Source organism: Balaenoptera musculus, chromosome 1, assembly GCF_009873245.2.
Source record: "Balaenoptera musculus isolate JJ_BM4_2016_0621 chromosome 1, mBalMus1.pri.v3, whole genome shotgun sequence".
Lineage (NCBI taxonomy): Eukaryota > Metazoa > Chordata > Mammalia > Artiodactyla > Balaenopteridae > Balaenoptera > Balaenoptera musculus.
Window position 1 is genome coordinate 109,064,087 of NC_045785.1, and position 18,502 is coordinate 109,082,588.

The following is an 18,502-nucleotide window of genomic DNA, read 5'->3' on the forward strand; positions in this document are numbered from 1 at the left end:
TGCGTGGGCTCAGTAGTTGTGGCTCGCGGGCTCTAGAGCTCAGGCTCAGTAGTTGTGGTGCACGGGCTTAGTTGCTCTGCGGCGTGTGGGATCTTCCCGGACCAAGGATCAATCCCATGCATTGGCAAGGGGATTCTTAACCACTGCACCACCAGGGATATCCTGAAATGATTGCTTTTGACAATTTTGTCTGGTTTTATACTTGTTTTCTGCATAGGGGGATTGTCCAATCTTGTCACATCACTATTACCAGAAGTGCTGTAGTTTTGCCTATTTTTGAACTGTATAAATGGAATCTTAGACACTGTATGCATTCTTCAATGACTTCTTCAACATCATGCTGATGTGTGGTGCTTGGTTCAGTTGCTACTGCAGTATGGTGTTCCATTATGTGAATATGCCACAGTTTATCTAGTCTCTGAAGAGTTGACATTTCATTTGTTTTCAGTTTTTTTGCAATTGTAAATAATGCCCTAAATATTCTTGTAAATGATTCTTTTTTTTTCTTTTTTTTTTTTTAATTAATAGCTACTCTATTTATTTATTTATTTATTTTTAGCTGTGTTGGGTCTTCGTTTCGTGCGAGGGCTTTCTCTAGTTGCGGCAAGCGGGAGCCACTCTTCATCGCGGTGCGCGGGCCTCTCACTATCACGGCCCCTCCCGTTGCAGGGCACAGGCTCCAGACGCGCAGGCTCAGTAGTTGTGGCTCACGGGCCCAGTTGCTCCGCGGCATGTGGGATCTTCCCAGACCAGGGCTCGAACCCGTGTCCCCTGCATTAGCAGGCAGATTCTCAACCACTGCGCCACCAGGGAAGCCCCATTGTAAATGATTCTTGATGCACATGTGCAAGAATCTTTTTAGGATATCCTAGGGTACTGTAAGATAGGATATGGAATTTTCAACCTTACTGGATAATTAGTGACCAAACAGCTTTCCAAAGTGGTTGTGCCAATTTATATTTATACCACCAGTGGCTGAGAGTGGCCTGTGTTCCACATCCTTGACAACACTTAGCACTGTCATTTTAAAATTTGATTTCCCTGTCTACAGATGAACTTGGGAATCTTTTCATGTGTTTGTGAGTCATCTGTAGGTTTTCTTTTTTATGTCTGTTCATGTATCTTGCTCATTTGCTCAACTTTTTTTTAATTCATAGGAAGTCTACCTATTATTCCTATAATTATAATTACTAATCCTTTGCAGTTATAAAATGCACATATCACTCCAAGCTTATGTTTTGTCTTTACTTTTTATGTTATTTGTTAATAAACAGAAGTTCTAACATTAACATTTTCTTTTATGGTCATTGCTTTTTATATCCTTACTGCCCTGAGTCTATAAAGGTCTTACATTGCCTTTGAAAGTTTCATAGTTTTGTCTTTCACATTTAAGTCTTAATTCCAAATGGAATTTATTTTTTGTGTAATATTCAAGGTATTTTCTTTTTTTATGTTGTTCTTAAACAGTTTTCCAGCACCATTATTGAAATGCGTCCCCTCCTATTGATTTACATTGCCTACTCTATCATAAATTATTTCCATATATTTGTGTGGGTTTGTTTCTGGACTTTCTGTTCTGTTTCACTGGTCTGTCATTTCCTCCTGTTTCTATAGAGCCTATCACTGTGGCTTTATAATATCTTTTAACTCTAGTAACCTCAGTTTCTTGTTCTTTTTCACAGATGTCTTGGTTCTTTTTCACTGTTGTGCTTATATTTATATTTGAGAGTTAGCTTGTCATGTTCCCCATTTCCCCCCCCCACCAATAAAAACTCCCAAACCATTGACATTATCACAAGATCAATTTAGGAATAGTTGATAAATTCATAGTATTTGACTCTCCTATACAAAGATCATTTATGTAGTCCTTAACATTTTTCAGGAGAGTTGATTAATTTTCTCCACGGAAAGCTTGCACGTCTTTTGTCAGATTTATTCCCAACTACCATTTTCAGTAGCCACAAAAAATATCTTTTTTAAGAAAATACATTTCCAACTAGTTGCTGCTGGTATATAGACATGCAGTTGACTTTTGCATATAGATTTTTGTATCTGGCAATCTTACTAAATTTTTATTTCTATGATTTCATTTAAGTTTTCTATGTAGACTGTCATCTGAAAATAATTGCAGTTTTTCCTCCTTTCCTATACTTATGGCAGATAAGTCTTGTTTTTCTTGTCATATTTCACCAGCTAAGACCTTTATTATAATGTTAAATGGGAGTGATGATGATGACAAGGACTTCCTTGTCTTGTGGCTTGTTTGGTGGTTTTTTTTGGTTGTTTTGTTTTTGATAGGTAAGAAGTGGATTTATTTAGAGAGAAACACAGTCCACAGACAGAGTGTGGGCCATCTCAGAAGGCGAGAGCGGCCCTTGTGGCTTGTTTTAAAGGGCATGTTTTCATCTTATACTATTAAGGCTGATAGCTTGTTACAGGTTTTCGAAGATGTCATTTGTCAGGTAATAGAACTTGTCCCGTATTCTTAGTTTGCTGGGAGTTTTTATCATGAGTAGATGTTGATTTTATTGAACATACCTTATATATCTAGTAAAATTATTATGTGGATATTTTTCTTTAAATCACTAAGTTTTCCAACCTTATAGTCCTTGGATGACTCCAACTAAATATATCTTTTTTAAACATTTCTGGATTTGTTGTGCTGATATTTAGGATTTTTGCATCTTCACTTTTATAACAGAGATAGGCCTATAATTTTTTTTTTTTTTTTGCTACTGCCCTTCTGTGATTTCAATATTGAGATTTTGGTGGCCTTGTAGAATGGAATAGGCAGTATTTCTCCTTTTAGTTTTTGGGAAGTGTTTGCAAAATTGGAATTATGTATCCCTTGAGTGTTTGATAGAATTTGCCTGTGAAGCCATCTAGGAATCTATTTACTTTGCGCAAAGCTTTTCTATTTCTTTGAGTCAGATTTGGTAACTTGTAATTTTCTAGTAATTTATATTTTTTCTTAAGTATTTAATTTATTGGTGTAAAGTTTCTGCTTATATTTAGCAAAGCTGGCCATTTAATTCAGACCTTTCATGCAGATGACTATACTCCCTCATGCTCCCTCTGTCCTGTTCCTCATGTCTTAACTTGGTGACTTAGAGTTCTGGAGATGACTGATGGTAATAGTTGCACAGTGACATGAATGTACTTAATACCACTGAACTGTGCACTTAAAAATGGTTAAGGTGGTAAATTCTGTGTTATGTGTATTTTGCCACAATAAAAAAAATTGGGGGAAAAAAGAATCAGATTTGTAGGTCCTGATAGGGAATACTTTCCTAGTTATTTTAAGGGTGGAGATAAAAAGCAACATAAAAACTGCATGAAGGGGACTTCCCTGGTGGTCCAGTGGTTAAGAATACGCCTTCCAATGCAGGGGATGCAGGTTCAATCCCTGGTTGGGGAACTAAGATCCCACATGCCGTGGGGCAGCTAAGCCTGTGCGCCTCAACCAGAGAGCCCGCGTGCCGCAAACTACAAAGCCCACGAGCTCTAGAGCATGCACGCTCTGGAGCCTGTGCACCACAACTAGAGAATCCCGTGTGCCACAACGAAGAGCCCACGCACCGTAACGAAAGATCCTGCATGCCACAACAAAGATCCTGCATGCTGCAGCTAAGACCCGATGCAGCCAAAAATAAAAACAAAAAAACTGCATGTTGGGACTTCCCTGGTGGCACAGTGGTTAAGAATCTGCCTGTTGGGCTTCCCTGGTGGTGCAGTGGTTGAGAATCTGCCTGCCAATGCAGGGGACACGGGTTCGAGCCCTGGTCTGGGAAGATTCCACATGCCGCGGAGCAACTAAGCCCGTGAGCCACAATTACTGAGCCTGCGTGTCTGGAGCCTGTGCTCCGCAACAAGAGAGGCCGCGATAGTGAGAAGCCCGCGCACCGCGATGAAGAGTGGCCCCCGCTTGCCGCAACTGGAGAAAGCCCTCGCACAGAAACGAAGACCCAACACAGCCATAAATAAATAAATAAATAAAGAATCTGCCTGCCAATGCAGAGGACACGGGTTCGAGCCCTTGTCTGGGAAGATCCCACATGCCATGGAGCAACTAAGCCCATGCGCCACAACTCCTGAGCCTGTGCTCTAGAGCCCGCGAGCCACAACTACTGAGCCTGTGTGCCACAACTACTGAAGCCCACGCACCTAGAGCCCATGCTCCACAACAAGAGAAGTCATTGCAATGAGAAACCCGCGCACTGCAACAAAGAGTAACCCCCGCTTGCCACAAATAGAGAAAGCCTGCGCGCAGCAACAAAGACCCGGTGCAGACAGACATACATACATACATACATACATAAATAAATAAATTTATTTAAAAAAAAACTGCATGTTGAGTGTGAGTAAAAGGATGAAGGCAGGCTAGAATACATATGTAACTTTGCAGAATATCTTTGGCTGCAAAAGATACTGTTAATATTGGTTATTTCTGAGGCAAGTAACGAGAAGCAGGGGTGGGAGGGAGACTTATTTTTGATTGTGTGTCCTTTTATAATGTTTGAATTTTTTACCACATGAATGTATCTAAATACATTTTAAAGGTAAAAATCCCTGCAAGATTAATAACCGTTCTTCCTTAATTTGTCCTCAAATATAGAACATGTGTTTTGAAGCCTTTTACAGTTGTGGAGTTCTAAGATAACAGGTATTAATCATATGCCATAGTCACAGTTCTTTGAGGAATGTGTGCACATGCACAGGTGTGTCTGTGTATTCTCTCCAAGGTTGAGTTCATATCAAATAATTTCGTATCCTAACTTTTAAAACTTAATATATATCATTAGCATTGCCTCGCGTTATTGAAGATTCTTTATGAACCTCATTTAGATATGTTGTAGTTTATTTAACTATTTTTGTTATTTTCAGAAATTTACATTGCTTTCCATTTTTGTTTTTATTTATTTATTTATTTTTGCTACTCCCCCCCCCAGTTTTATTGAGATATAATTGACAAATAATACAGTATTAGTTTAAGGTATAAGACATAATGATTTGATATGTATGTTTATTGCAAAATAATTACCACCATTGCCTTCCTTTTTTTTTTTAATTTATTATTTGGCTGCGTCAGGTCTTAGTTGTGGCTCATGGGATCTTCACTGCAGCATGCAGGATCTTTCGTCACAGTGTGCGGGCTTCTCTCTAGTTGTGGTGTGTGGGCTACAGAGCGCACAGGCTCAGTAGTTGAAGTGTGCAGGTTTAGTTGCTCCACAGCATGTGGGATCTTAGTTCCCCGACCAGGATCAAACCTGCGTCCCCTGCGTTGGAAGGCGGATTCTTAACCATTGGACCACCAAGGAAGTCCCCCCATTTTTAAATATATGTTATAAATATCTAAAATTTCACTGTACAATACAGTAGCCACTATCCACATGTGGCTATTTAAATTATGTGAAATGTGGGAATTCCCTGGCAGTCCAGTGGTTAGAACTCCACACTTTCACTGCCAAGGGCCCAGGTTCAATCCCTGGTCAGGGAACTAAGATCCCGCAAGCCACGTGGTGTGGCCAAAAATAAAAAAATAAATTATGTGAAATGTGAAGCCTAGTATTTTCCAGAATGTATAAAGAACTCTTACAACTCAAGAGTAAAACGACAAATGACCCAATTAAAAATGGGCAAAAGATTTGAATAGATATTTCTTCAAAGAAGATGTGAAAATGACCAATAAGTATATGAAAAGATGTTCAACATCATTAGTTGTTAAGGAAAGGCAAGTCAAAACTACTTTATACTTATTAGGATAGCTGTAGTTAAAAAGATAGACAGTAATAAGTGTTGACAAGGTTGTGGAGAAATTGGAACCCTCTAAATTGCTTGTGGGAATGTAAAATGGTACAGCCAGTTTGGACAAATCTTTCAGTTCCCCAAAAGGTTAAACCTTATGGCCTAGCAATTCCACTCCTAGCCATATACCCAAGAGAAATGAGAACATATGCCCACATAAAAACTGATATTCAAGTGTGCCTATCAACATTATTCATAACAGCCAAAAAGCGGAAACAACCCAAATGTCCATCAACTGATGAATGGATAAATAAAATATGGCATAGCCATATAATGGAATATTATTCAATCATATAAAGGAATGAAGTGCTGATAAATGTTGCAACATAGATGAATCTGATATGATGCACCACATATAATATGACTCCGTTTATATGAAATATCCAGAATAGGCAAATCCATAGAGACACAAAGTAGATTAATGGTTGCTGGGGGTTGTGGGAAGGGTGGAATGGGGAGTGAGTGCTAATGGGTATTTTCATCACTCCGAAAAGAAACCCCATACTCGTTAGTGGGGTTTCTTTTCAGGGTGATGAAAATGTTCTAGAATTAGATAGTGGTGGTGGTTGTACAACCTTGTGAATACACTAAAAACCACTGAATTAAACATTTTAAATGGGTAAATTTCTTGGTATGTGAATTATACCTGATTTTTAAAAATTTTTTAGTAAAATTTAAAATTCATTTCACGTGCTTAGTAGCCAAATTTTAACATATTGGACAGTGTAGATACAGAACATGTTTATCATGGCAGGAAGTTCTGTTGGACAGCACTACTCAAGAAGAAACATTTTTGCTTAATTCACTGACTATATTTCATTTTTCAAATCATTCAAATAACCCATAAATAAATTATTGTTATAAGAATTCAAATATTTGGGCTTCCCTGGTGGCGCAGTGGTTAAGAATCCACCTGCCAATGCAGGGGACACGGGTTCGAGCCCTGGTCTGGGAAGATCCCACATGCCGTGGAGCAACTAAGCCCATGTGCCACAACTGCTGAGCCTGTGCTCTAGAGCCCGCGAGCCACAACTCCTGAGCCCGTGTGCCACAACTACTGAAGCCCAAGTGCCTAGAGCCTGTACTCCTCAACAAGAGAAGCCACCACAATGAGAAGCCCATGCACCGCAACGAAGAGTAGCCCCCGCTCGCCGCAACTAGAGAAAGGCCGCGCATAGCAACGAAGACCCAACACAGCCAAAAAATAAAAATAAACAAATAAATTTTTAAGAAAAGAATTCAAATATTTGAAAACCCCAAATCCCACAGAATATCACCTGTCCCAGTACTTTATCCCCAGGTAAGCACTGTTACCTATTTGCTGTGTATCTTTCTGAATGCTTTTGGTACTTTCACATAGATATGTATATCTATATCTAGTTTTCAGTTGTTATCAATAATGTTTCCATGGTAATCCTGTTAAGTAGCTTAGTTCTTGATTTCTTGGAAATTCTTATGTGTAAGTCCCTTACACTCAGAGTTTTTCTCATCTGTAGGTGATGCTGGGAGCAGAACTCCAAAAGACCAGAAGGTAAGTTGGGATGGGTAAGAGAAGGGTGAGAGATAAGACTATGAAAATGGGAGAAACTTTTGGCCTGACCATTCAGTCAGTTCAGCCATCAGCATATTATCATTCACCCTTCATAATCAGCCCTATGGGTTGCAGTTCTCTAATAGGTGTTAAAAGAATGCAAAAGTTTCTTATAGATGCATGCACTGAGTGCTATATGAATGTAGAATTTGGCAGTTAAATTAATCAAGGATAGCTTCCTAAAGCTGATTTCTGAACCAGATTTGTAAGAAAGGGCAGGTTTTGCCTGATAAAGTAACTATAAGCTTCTAAACATAACTCATTCTATTTTGCTTTTTAAAAGACAAGTTCTTATTCTCGAGAACTGGTGCTACATATATACAATGGAATATTACTCAGCCATAAAAAGAAACGAAATTGAGTTATTTGTAGTGAGGTGGGTGGACCTAGAGTCTGTCATACAGAGTGAAGTAAATCAGAAAGAGAAAAACAAATACTGTATGCCAACACATATATATGGAATCTAAAAAAAAAAAAAAAATGGTTCTGATGAACCTAGGGTCAGGACAGGAGTAAAGACGCAGACGTAGAGAATGGACGTGAGGACACAGGGAGGGGGAAGGGTAAACTGGGATGAAGTGAGAGAGTGGCATTGACATACATACCCTACCAAATGTAAAATAGATAGCTAGTGGGAAGCAGCTGCACTGCACAGGGAGATCAGCTTGGTGCTTTGTGACCACCTGGTGGGGGGGGGATAGGGAGGGTGGGAGGGAGACGCAAGAGGGAGGGGATATGGCGATATATGTATACATACAACTGATTCACTTTGTTGTACAGCAGAAACTAACACAACATTGTAAAGCAATTATATTCCAATAAAGATGTTAAAAAAGAACCGGTGCTACTATTTTAAAACTTGTTTCCCTCATCCCCTTCCTTACAGCTCCGTGAAGCTATGGCTGCCTTAAGAAAGTCAGCTCAAGATGTCCAGAAGTTCATGGATGCTGTCAACAAGAAGAGCAGTTCCCAGGATCTACACAAAGGTTAGAGTCAGGAGGCACCTTGGTATAGGTGCGGGCGTGAAATCCTACACAGAGATTTCATGGATAACTGGCTTTGTTTTAGCATTTCAGAATCCTTCTCCACCTCTGTTTGGTTCTTTTAACACCACAGATTTTCCTTGCTGTCTGCTTGTCTTTTCTCCCCCCGCTGAATAGCTTACGGGATCTTAGTTCCCCAACCAGGTATTGAACCTAGGCCCACGGCAGTGAAAGTGCGGAGTCCTAACCACTGGACCACCGGGGAAGTCCCTTGGCTTAAGTCTTTTGTCTGCTGGTTTTCTACTGTGTGATGGCTTTGTCCAAATACCTTTTTAGCTCCATGCTCCTGATTTCTTCTTCCAGATGAAGGTTAAAGAGAAGAGAGTAACTCAAACCCTTAAAAAGAGGTCTGAGGGAAGCTTTGTTTGTAGAGTGTGGCTGTTAAGAGATCCCTCCCAGGAAAATGTTTTATAAAATGCTACGTGGCATTTAATGAGTGGTAATTAATGTTATTAATAAGGAGTTGGAAATATTTGGTTAAAGTGAGATGGTCTTGAGTTACATGTGAATTTCAATTCAAGTTTTTCGTGTTAGCATAAACAGTTGATTCGGCTGTGTCTTACATTTCTGCCCTTGGCCAAGAGAGCAGTAAAAGTGGCTAAGGATCAAAAGATTACCCCACTTGCCCCAATAACCCAGTACTCTCTTTATTTTTCCATTCTTTCCCCAGTCTATGCCATATCTCTTTATGCTTTCTTCCTAGGAACCTTGAGTCAAATGTCTGGAGAATTGAGTAAAGATGGTGACCTGGTAGTTAGCATGCGCATTCTGGGCAAGAAGAGAACTAAGACGTGGCACAAAGGCACCCTTATTGCCATCCAGACGGTTGGTATGTTCAAGCTAGAGGAAGAACTAATGAAAGACAACCTGCAGGTCTCCAATGCTGATTGTTTCTTTTCCCCATAGCCTTGCCTTTTGTCTCTCACGTAGCAACCAGGATTCACACAGAAACTGATGGTTTTTAAAATTTTTTGTTTATCTTTCCCTTTTACTCAGGGCCAGGAAAGAAGTACAAGGTGAAATTTGACAACAAAGGAAAGAGTCTTCTGTCAGGGAACCATATTGCCTATGATTACCACCCTCCTGCTGACAAGCTGTATGTGGGCAGTCGAGTAGTGGCCAAATACAAAGATGGGAATCAGGTCTGGCTCTACGCTGGCATTGTAGCTGAGACACCAAACGTCAAAAACAAGCTCAGGTACCTGGACAGAGGATTGTAAAGAGAGTGGGAGCCGGGAGCATAGCACCTGCCCTGTTCAAGCCACAGTCCAGATCTCACAATTAGCTTTTGTGTTCTTAGTCCCCAGTGGCCAGAAACGCTTTCTTTGCCATGGAGTCATGTGGATGATTCTTTCTCGCTTCCCCCCCCCACCCCTTTTTTCTCCTTTTCTCAAGGAGAAAACTAGGTAGGGGAGAATAATTCAGATTGATTAATGGTTAGGGGGAATAGAGAATACATATAGAAGGAAGAAATGGAGACTAAATGTTTTTCAGCAGTGTAGGAATCCGACAGTGTAATGAGAATAAATAGCTTTTGGGAAAGTGGGGATATGTTGGTTAGATTAAGGGAGAATTCTAATATTCTTTTCCATTATGGTTTATCACAAGATATTAAATATAGTTCCCTGTGCCATACAGTAGGACCTTATTGTTTATCCATTCTATATGTAATAGTTTGCATCTGCTAACCTAAGGGAGAATTCTTAACTCTTGGGGTGGGAAGAGAGAATAGTAGGAAGAAAGTAGTGCCCCAAACATCTTCCCTGGAGTGTGTCCTGTTTGTGATCCAGAGGCGTGGAAGCTATGATAAGATAATTTCTGTCGGTCATGTTAAATATCATAACCCCCAATCTTTCTACCATCACTCTTTCCTTATAGGTTTCTCATTTTCTTTGATGATGGCTACGCTTCCTATGTTACACAGTCTGAACTGTATCCCATTTGCCGGCCACGTGAGTGTCCCTCCTTTCTTCCTTAGTTCTATCCATTTCATCCTTTACCTTGTATTTCTTAAGACAACCAATTAAAAGGCCCTAATGTTTTTGGTGCTTTAGTCTCAAAGAGGATAAGTTTGATTAATGTCCTTTGAGAGTTGCAGTTTTATTTGCTCATCTCTAGTGCTGGGTCTTTGCAGCCAAAGAGTCAGACACTAGAAGATCATGACTGACCTTGAGTGGATGCTCATATTGTAGATGTCTTTTGATTTCATTTCTGAGTGATTTAGGTTTGAGAAGATATTACTTCTTTCCTAGTCTCATGGTTAATCTAACATTTGTATAAATCTGTAGTCTGCATAGTGCTTTCATAGCACTTTCTCATGGTGCTTTCTATAGAAGCTGTATTAGATGGGGGCTTCATAGTGTCCTCTATACTTGTGACTCTGGCTTGGGAGAGACTCTTAACAGAAGCGACTGTTTTTAAGTGCAGAAGAGTCAACTAACATGGCTGTGTTTCCACATAACATGGCAGTAAATACATTCAGGGTCCCTTAAAAGCCTGATAGAGCATGAGAAGGAAGGACAGGTTTTTTTAAATCAATTTCATGGTGCCACCTGATTCTTTTTGATTTACCTTTAGACTTACCAAGTTAGCAAGAATTTCCACTTGACTTTTCCTAAGAAGAAACATCCATTTTTATGAAATTAGTGCCTCACCTATGTTTTCATATTGCTTATCTAGTATTTACTTGATTTGAGTGTATATCTACACATTAGGTTCAATACTTTTAGGTGATCTTGGTTTTGCTTCCCTTGAGGTTATGATTTCTTCGTTTATTTTTTCTCTCCCTCCCAACCTGAAAAATACCAAACGTCTCCTTGCCAACCATTTTCCCCTATCAAGACATGCCCTACCTGCCCTCTCTCAGCCCTACTTCTTCCTTGGGACAGTGAAAAAGACTTGGGAGGACATAGAAGACATCTCCTGCCGAGACTTCATAGAGGAGTATATCACTGCTTACCCCAACCGCCCCATGGTTTTGCTCAAGAGTGGACAGCTTATCAAGACTGAGTGGGAAGGCACGTGGTGGAAGTCCCGAGTTGAGGAGGTGGACGGCAGCCTAGTCAGGATCCTCTTCCTGGTACTCTTCTTCCCTAGAGTTTTAGAGGCAGGGATATGGGTGAGATGGGGGAGCATAAGAGGCAATAATGATGATGATTTTGTAGAAATGCCATAGTTTTCCTCTTTCTTACCCACTTACCTGTTCTTGCTGTTTCGGGTCAAATTTTACTTTATCTCTTTTTTGGTTCCTGTATGAGTGGTTATTAAAAATAATTTCCCTGAATTTAATTATGACACTAATCTGCATGACAGTGTTTTTGTTTTTCTCCAGGAGTATCCACAATGCATGTAGGTACAGAGAAGGCGGCTAGTTCTGTTTGCCAGGGTTAGGGCTTTGATAGCATAGTGGGACAAAAAAGAAGGATCAGTGAATTCAAGATCTTAATGATCTTTCAAGGCCCAGTTTAACTCTTAGATCTTCTATACCTATCCTTTTCTTCTGTCTCATGCCTTTCTTAGAACTATATTTCTTGTCTGAACTATTTCAGCCCTTTGATCCTAAGGCCTTATGATCCTTGTTACACTTCTTATACTCATATAAACATCTATCCCTCTTATAATTTTTTACACAAGGAATGTATGTGTTTTTGTTTTGGGGTTTTTTTTTTGTTTTTTGTTGTTGTTGAATTCCTGATGCCTGTCATGGAGCCTGGCACATAAGTTTATTGAATAGATAGGGAATTCAGGGCTCATCAGGGAGATTTCGCCCAAGGGAGGCACATAGTATATATTCTTCACAAGCAGCGGTGTAGATTCTAGCCTTTAACCCATTCCCCCCGCCACCTTTCCTTCCTCCCAATCCCCCAGGATGACAAAAGATGTGAATGGATCTATCGAGGCTCCACACGGCTGGAGCCCATGTTCAGCATGAAGACATCCTCAGCCTCTGCACTAGAGAAGAAGCAAGGCGGACAGCTCAGGACACGTCCAAATATGGGTATGTCCTGAAAGATACCCTGGGAGAAGGAAGAAATGGACAGACCAGCAAAGGGGTGTATGTACAATGGCTATATCCTTTGTTTGCCAGGATGACACTACTGACTCACTGAAAGCAGGACATGTGCCCTGAATTGTTTCCAGTAGTGGTGATGGATTTGTGATGCTGCCTCCACATGCTATGGCTCTGATTTTTTCTAAAAAACACATAAAAATCTGAAACAACTGGCTTAGGTTAGGGGTATTGTTGGTAGTAATTACCTCTGTTATCCACGTGAAGATTATATGCTTTGTGTGTTATCTGTGGTCAATTTTTTTAAAGCCCAAACCAGTTTTGTTTTTGTTTTTATATATTCCTGGCATACTTTCTGGTTAATTTTTCCTGACAACATTAGTTGATCGAAGAATGCGTTTTTGAAAAATTTTACCAAAGTATAACATAATTACTAATGTAAATCGTCTGAGGCAGGAAGATAAAATCTTGTTATTTAAGTAAAAGTCAGCCTGTGCCAATATTCCCACTCATTGGTGTAAATAGTGAGATCCGACAGTCTTAGCACTTAGTCAAAATGTTTCCATTGTTGCTTTTTTAGATTATATAAATTGAGGATTAGATGTGTGCATGAATATAAATGACACAGCTTTCATCTTCTCAATGGTCAATTTCCTTTTTCCTATAGGTGCTGTGAGGAGCAAAGGTCCCGTGGTCCAGTACACTCAGGATCTGACCAGTACTGGCACCCAGTTCAAGCCAGTGGAGCCCCCTCAGCCTACAGCTCCACCTGCCCCACCTGCCCCACCTGCCCCACCTGGTCCACCTCTGTCTCCCCAGGCAGGTGACAGTGAGTGAGTGCTATTCCTTCTTTTTCGCCGGTTTCTTTCGTATTGTATTTTCTGTATCCCTTACTATATGATCTCTAATCTCCTAGAAGCTTGGAAAGCCAGCTTGCCCAATCTCGGAAGCAGGTAGCCAAAAAAAGCACATCCTTCCGGCCAGGATCTGTGGGCTCTGGTCATTCCTCCCCTACATCCCCTGCACTCAGTGAAAATGCCCCTGGTGGGAAACCTGGGATCAGTCAGACACATAGGTGAGAAAATCTCAGGCTCTCTGTTGGGGGTGTTGGCAGTGTGGACTGAGTGGTCACTGTATAGGGAGGTTCCTTGGCCACAAGGGGTCTAGTTAAGATTATGATGGTGAGAAGTTTGAACTTGAAAAGGAAGCTTTAACCTTGGACGTTTCCAGGAAACAGAATGTAAAAATAATTGAATTAGAAACTAGGTGCCTAAAAATACAATCACCAGAAAGTCATTTGTTAAGATTGCTTATTGAATATGGTGTCATCATTGATACAATAGAAAGGGAACTCTGTAGCCTCTTTCCTTGAATCATGGGAGTCAGGGCATTTATAGGACACATAGCAGGAAAAACTAGCATTAGTAGAAGACTGGACTCTACTTCCATAAGTCACAGGCAAAAAAAATTTTAGGAAAATGTATGCTGTTGAAATAGAGATATTATCAGTCCCTGAAGAGTAACCAGAGCGTGTCATTGTCCAGGTTTAGTAAGGCAAGGGGAAATTTGACTTTCTTGTATCATCTTTAGCTTTAAGAGGACAGCTATTTGAAAGGTTAGAGAAGTGGTTGAGCCAGCTGATGGGCTAAGTGTACACCAGAGAGGTGCTATTGCTTTCTTATCTGAATTCTTGCATCTCATTTGCAGATCACCTTTAGGATCCACAACCTCTGCCCCAGCACCCCCAGCTCCCCCAGCACCCCCAGCCTTCCATGGCATGCTGGAGCGGGCCCCGGCAGAGCCCTCCTACCGCGCCCCCATGGAGAAGCTTTTCTACTTACCTCATGTCTGCAGCTATACTTGTCTGTCTCGAGTCAGACCTATGAGAAATGAGCAGTATCGGGGCAAGAACCCTCTCCTAGTCCCACTACTATATGACTTCCGGCGGATGACAGCCCGGCGCCGAGTTAACCGCAAGATGGGCTTTCATGTTATCTATAAGACACCCTGTGGCCTCTGCCTTCGGACAATGCAAGAGATTGAGCGCTACCTTTTTGAGACTGGCTGTGACTTCCTCTTTCTGGAGATGTTCTGTTTGGATCCATATGTTCTTGTGGACCGAAAGTTTCAGCCCTATAAGCCTTTTTACTATATTTTGGACATCACCTATGGGAAGGAAGATGTTCCTCTGTCCTGTGTCAATGAGATTGACACAACTCCCCCACCTCAGGTGGCCTACAGCAAGGAACGAATCCCGGGCAAGGGTGTTTTCATTAACACAGGCCCTGAATTTCTGGTTGGCTGTGACTGCAAAGATGGGTGCCGGGACAAGTGAGTTGGTTAAGGAATTGCTGGCCATGCCTCCAACTTTGTTGTGATTGTCTTTCTTTCCACTTCTTTGCCTTATACTGCACTCCTCCTTTCCTCACCTCCCTTTACCTCCTTAGCTGGAGCTCCTGCCATAAGGCCTCCATGAAAACTATGAGACTGAGAGGCTGGGGCCCCACAGCTTAACCTTGGGTGCATGTGTCTTATGTTCGTTTCTCTGATTCTCCTTTTCTTTTGCTTCCCTCCATTATGCTTTTGGTTGCCACTTGTTTTGTTCTCTGTCTCTTTATCTTATTCTCACTCTGTCATATTCTTACTGTCTTTTCCTTTCTCATTTACATGTATGCAAGAAGAAAAAGAAATTTCACTACTTTATCACCATCCTTTTATCAGTAGTAACTTCCTGCCTCTAAAGAAAGTCTCACAGCTGTAGCTGTTGTACCCTTCTATTTTATACAGGTCTAAGTGTGCCTGCCATCAGCTAACTATCCAGGCTACAGCCTGCACCCCAGGCGGCCAAATCAACCCTAACTCTGGCTACCAGTACAAGAGACTAGAAGAGTGTCTGCCCACAGGGTAAGTAGTCAGGGGAAAGTGAAGCACCTCAGAGACTGAATTCTTGTTTTTCTGTGCTTGTAACAATCATCAGAATTCTAAAAATTGGAGCCAAAAATAGGATAACTGATACAGACATTTTATCAATTAAGCCTTAGTTACTGAATTCCCAGCACATGTTTCTTCCTTGAGCTTTCCTCTAAATGAATACATATAATGATTGAATAGTATCTAGCAATTTTTTGTTGCAGTAAAAGATCACCTTGATTTGAGAGCTGTACGATTATTCTAACAGATTGTGGTTTACTCTGGCAAGCAAGATGTGTTCAGAGAGGAGACCTGATTATATAGGACTTTGTAAATCAGAATAAAAATTAGAGTCAAATTCATGATGTGATGGGAAGCTGTTAGAGAATTTTAAGCAGGCAAATGATGTGATCTGCCTTTCAAAGATTACTCTGACTTCTCTATGAAAAATAAGTCTTTAGGGCAGCAAAAGTAGAATTTGGTAGACCAATTAGATACTTTCAGGAACATAGGTAAGAAGTGGTGGTTGCTGGGGCTTGTACTAGAATGAAGGTGGCAGTAGAGATGAAAGCGGTTACACTTGGGGATGCACTTGGAGGTAGAGCTGCAGAACTTCATAGATTGCGGAATGGGAGGGAAAGAACAGAATCAAGGACAAGTCCTAAATTTTATACTTGAGCAACTAAGTGGGTGCTGGTGCTTTTTACCGAGATGGAAGACTAGAGCTAGAGTGTCAGGTCTGAGTAAAATTCAGCTTCTGTTCTGGCCATGTTAAGTCTGAGATGCCCGTCAGGCAACCCAAGTGGAAATGTCAAGAAGGCATTGAGGACTTCCCTGGTGGCGCAGTGGTTAAGAATCCGGCTGCCAGTGCAGGGGACACAGGTTCGAGCCCTGCCCCGGGAAGATCCCACATGCCGCAGAGCAACTAAGCCCGTGCGCCACAACTACTGAGCTGGCACTCTAGAGCCTGTGAGCCACAACTACTGAGACCATGTGCCACAACTACTGAAACCCACGAGCCTAGAGCCCGTGCTCAGCAACAAGAAAAGCCACCACAATGAGAAGCCCGCACACCGCAACAAAGAGTAGCCCCCACTTGCTGCAACTAGAGAAAGCCTGCGTGCAGCAACAAAGACCCAACGCAGCCAAATAAATTTATTTATTTAATTTTTTTTTTTTTAAGAAAAAAAGGCATTGAGACTTCTGAAGAGAAGTGTAAGGATTGGGCATAAAGAATTAGGAGTCATCAGCTCAGGAGTGGTAGTTAAAGCCTGGACGAGTTCATCTAGAGAGAATATTGATAATAGAAAAGAGAAGGGGCACAGAGTAAGCCCTGGGCTCTCCAACTAGAAATTGAGCAGAGGAGGTGGAGCCAGCATGTGAGATTGAGAAGGACAGGTCAGGGAAAGAGGAGGACAGTGAAAAAAGTGGGATATAATGTGGTAAGCTGGGTCTATATGAATATGTGAACTAATTAGCCTAGTGCTCAAGATACATAATTAACAGAGAGGACAGAAAAGGAAAGAATCATCAGTGAAATAATTCAGATGTTTTCCCATAATGGAAGGGACTGTGTTTCCAAAGTGAAAAGGCCAATCAGGTCCTAGCATAACGGATGAAAATAGATCCCCACTAAAACACATGATGATAAAATGTGATCATTGTGTCCACAGAACACTGAGGACAAAAAGAAAATACTAAAACCTTCTAGAGAAGAGAAAGAGACCACAAAAGAAACAAGAATTCAAAAAAAAAAAGAAAAGAATTCAAAGTGACTTCGGCCTTCTCAAAATAACATTGGAAGCTAGATGGCAATTAAGGAATCTGTTCAGAATTCTAAGGAAAATTATTTCTAACCTAGAGTTCTAAACCCAAGAAAGCTATCAGTTGTTGGTTAAAGTAGGCTAAAGCCTTTTTTTTTTTTTTTTTTAATTTCTTTGGTTTTGGCTGCGTTGGGTCTTCGTTGCTGCACACAGGCTTTCTCTAGTTGTGGCGAGCGGGGGCTACTCTTCATTGTGTTGCGCAGGCTTCTTTTGTTGCGGAGCGCAGACTCTACACACGCGGGCTTCAATTGTTGCAGCACGCAGGCTCAGTAGTTGTGGCACGTGGGCCTTAGAGCGCGTAGGCTTCGGTAGTTGGGGTGCGCGGGCTCTAGGGCTCGTGGGCTTCAGTAGTTGTGGCGCGCAGGCTCAATAGTTGTGGCTTGTGGGCTCTAGAGCACAGGCTCAGTAGTTGTGGCACATGGGCTTAGTTGCTCCGTGGCATGTGGGATCTTCCCGGACCAGGGATCAAACCTTTGTCTCCTGCATTGGCAGGCAGATTGTTAACCACTGCGCCACCAGGGGAGTCCCTAAAGACATTTTTTAGACATGAAATACCTCAAAATTTTCCATTATTTTCCCTCTCAGAAAATTACTGGAAATGTTTACTAAAATGGGGGAAAAAGACAAGAGAGAAGAAGGCATATACTGATCCAGGAAACAGAGGCTCCAGCTCAAAAGAGGAGTGAGGGGAATCCCACGTGATAGGGAAGTCAGGGGGGCTTCCAGGCTGACAGCTGTGCACCAGATGTAGAGAACAGCCAGTGTCAGAGCAGGTCAGATTTGGCTGCAGGAGAGACTTCTGGGAAAGGGGGTTTGTTAGAAAACCTGATGGGTTTGAGTATCTTCAGAGGAGATTGAGACTACTGGGAAAATCAGGACATAAATTTGAGCTGAGTGCATATTGAAAACTAAACAAAGGAAAAGACACCTGTTAGCTTTAGCTGCATTGTATCATTTATGTTTTAATTATAAACAAAGAAAATTGAATCTTTTAACAACATTTAGATTTGATAATGCTGAGTAGTAGGTGCCTGTTCATTATATCTTTTTTACATGTTTGAAATGTTTCATAAGAATATTTTCAAATAACCACAAATATGTCACTCCCCTGCTTAAAACTCTTTAAAAGCTTTCCACTGCACTTTGGATATTATTCTAACTCTTAATCTTGGATCACAAGACAATGTACTATCTGGCCCCTTCCTATCTCTCTACTTCGAAAACTGTTCCAACCACACTGATATTCTTCAGTGCCTGGATCCAGTTCACCCAGTGTTTGCCAGCCTACCTCAAGAGGCTTTGTACGTACTGTGCCCTCTTC

The 18,502-nt window shown here is 41.2% G+C and overlaps 1 protein-coding gene across 9 annotated transcripts in view; it reads left to right on the plus strand.

Annotated features, from left to right (window-relative positions):
- SETDB1 (SET domain bifurcated histone lysine methyltransferase 1) overlaps positions 1–18,502 on the plus strand; it is a 30,606-nt gene that overhangs the window by 6,117 nt on the left and 5,987 nt on the right. For 7 of the 9 annotated variants that reach the window (XM_036856804.1, XM_036856788.1, XM_036856796.1 and 4 more), the window contains 11 exons: positions 7,302–7,336; positions 8,283–8,382; positions 9,143–9,268; positions 9,436–9,637; positions 10,318–10,391; positions 11,328–11,518; positions 12,307–12,436; positions 13,116–13,281; positions 13,365–13,523; positions 14,156–14,779; positions 15,236–15,352. In XM_036856804.1, the coding sequence (XP_036712699.1) occupies positions 7,302–7,336; positions 8,283–8,382; positions 9,143–9,268; positions 9,436–9,637; positions 10,318–10,391; positions 11,328–11,518; positions 12,307–12,436; positions 13,116–13,281; positions 13,365–13,523; positions 14,156–14,779; positions 15,236–15,352 (1,924 nt within the window). The remainder of the gene's footprint in view (positions 1–7,301; positions 7,337–8,282; positions 8,383–9,142; positions 9,269–9,435; positions 9,638–10,317; positions 10,392–11,327; positions 11,519–12,306; positions 12,437–13,115; positions 13,282–13,364; positions 13,524–14,155; positions 14,780–15,235; positions 15,353–18,502) is intronic. The other 2 variants (XM_036856836.1, XM_036856845.1) reach the window with 2 other exon arrangements.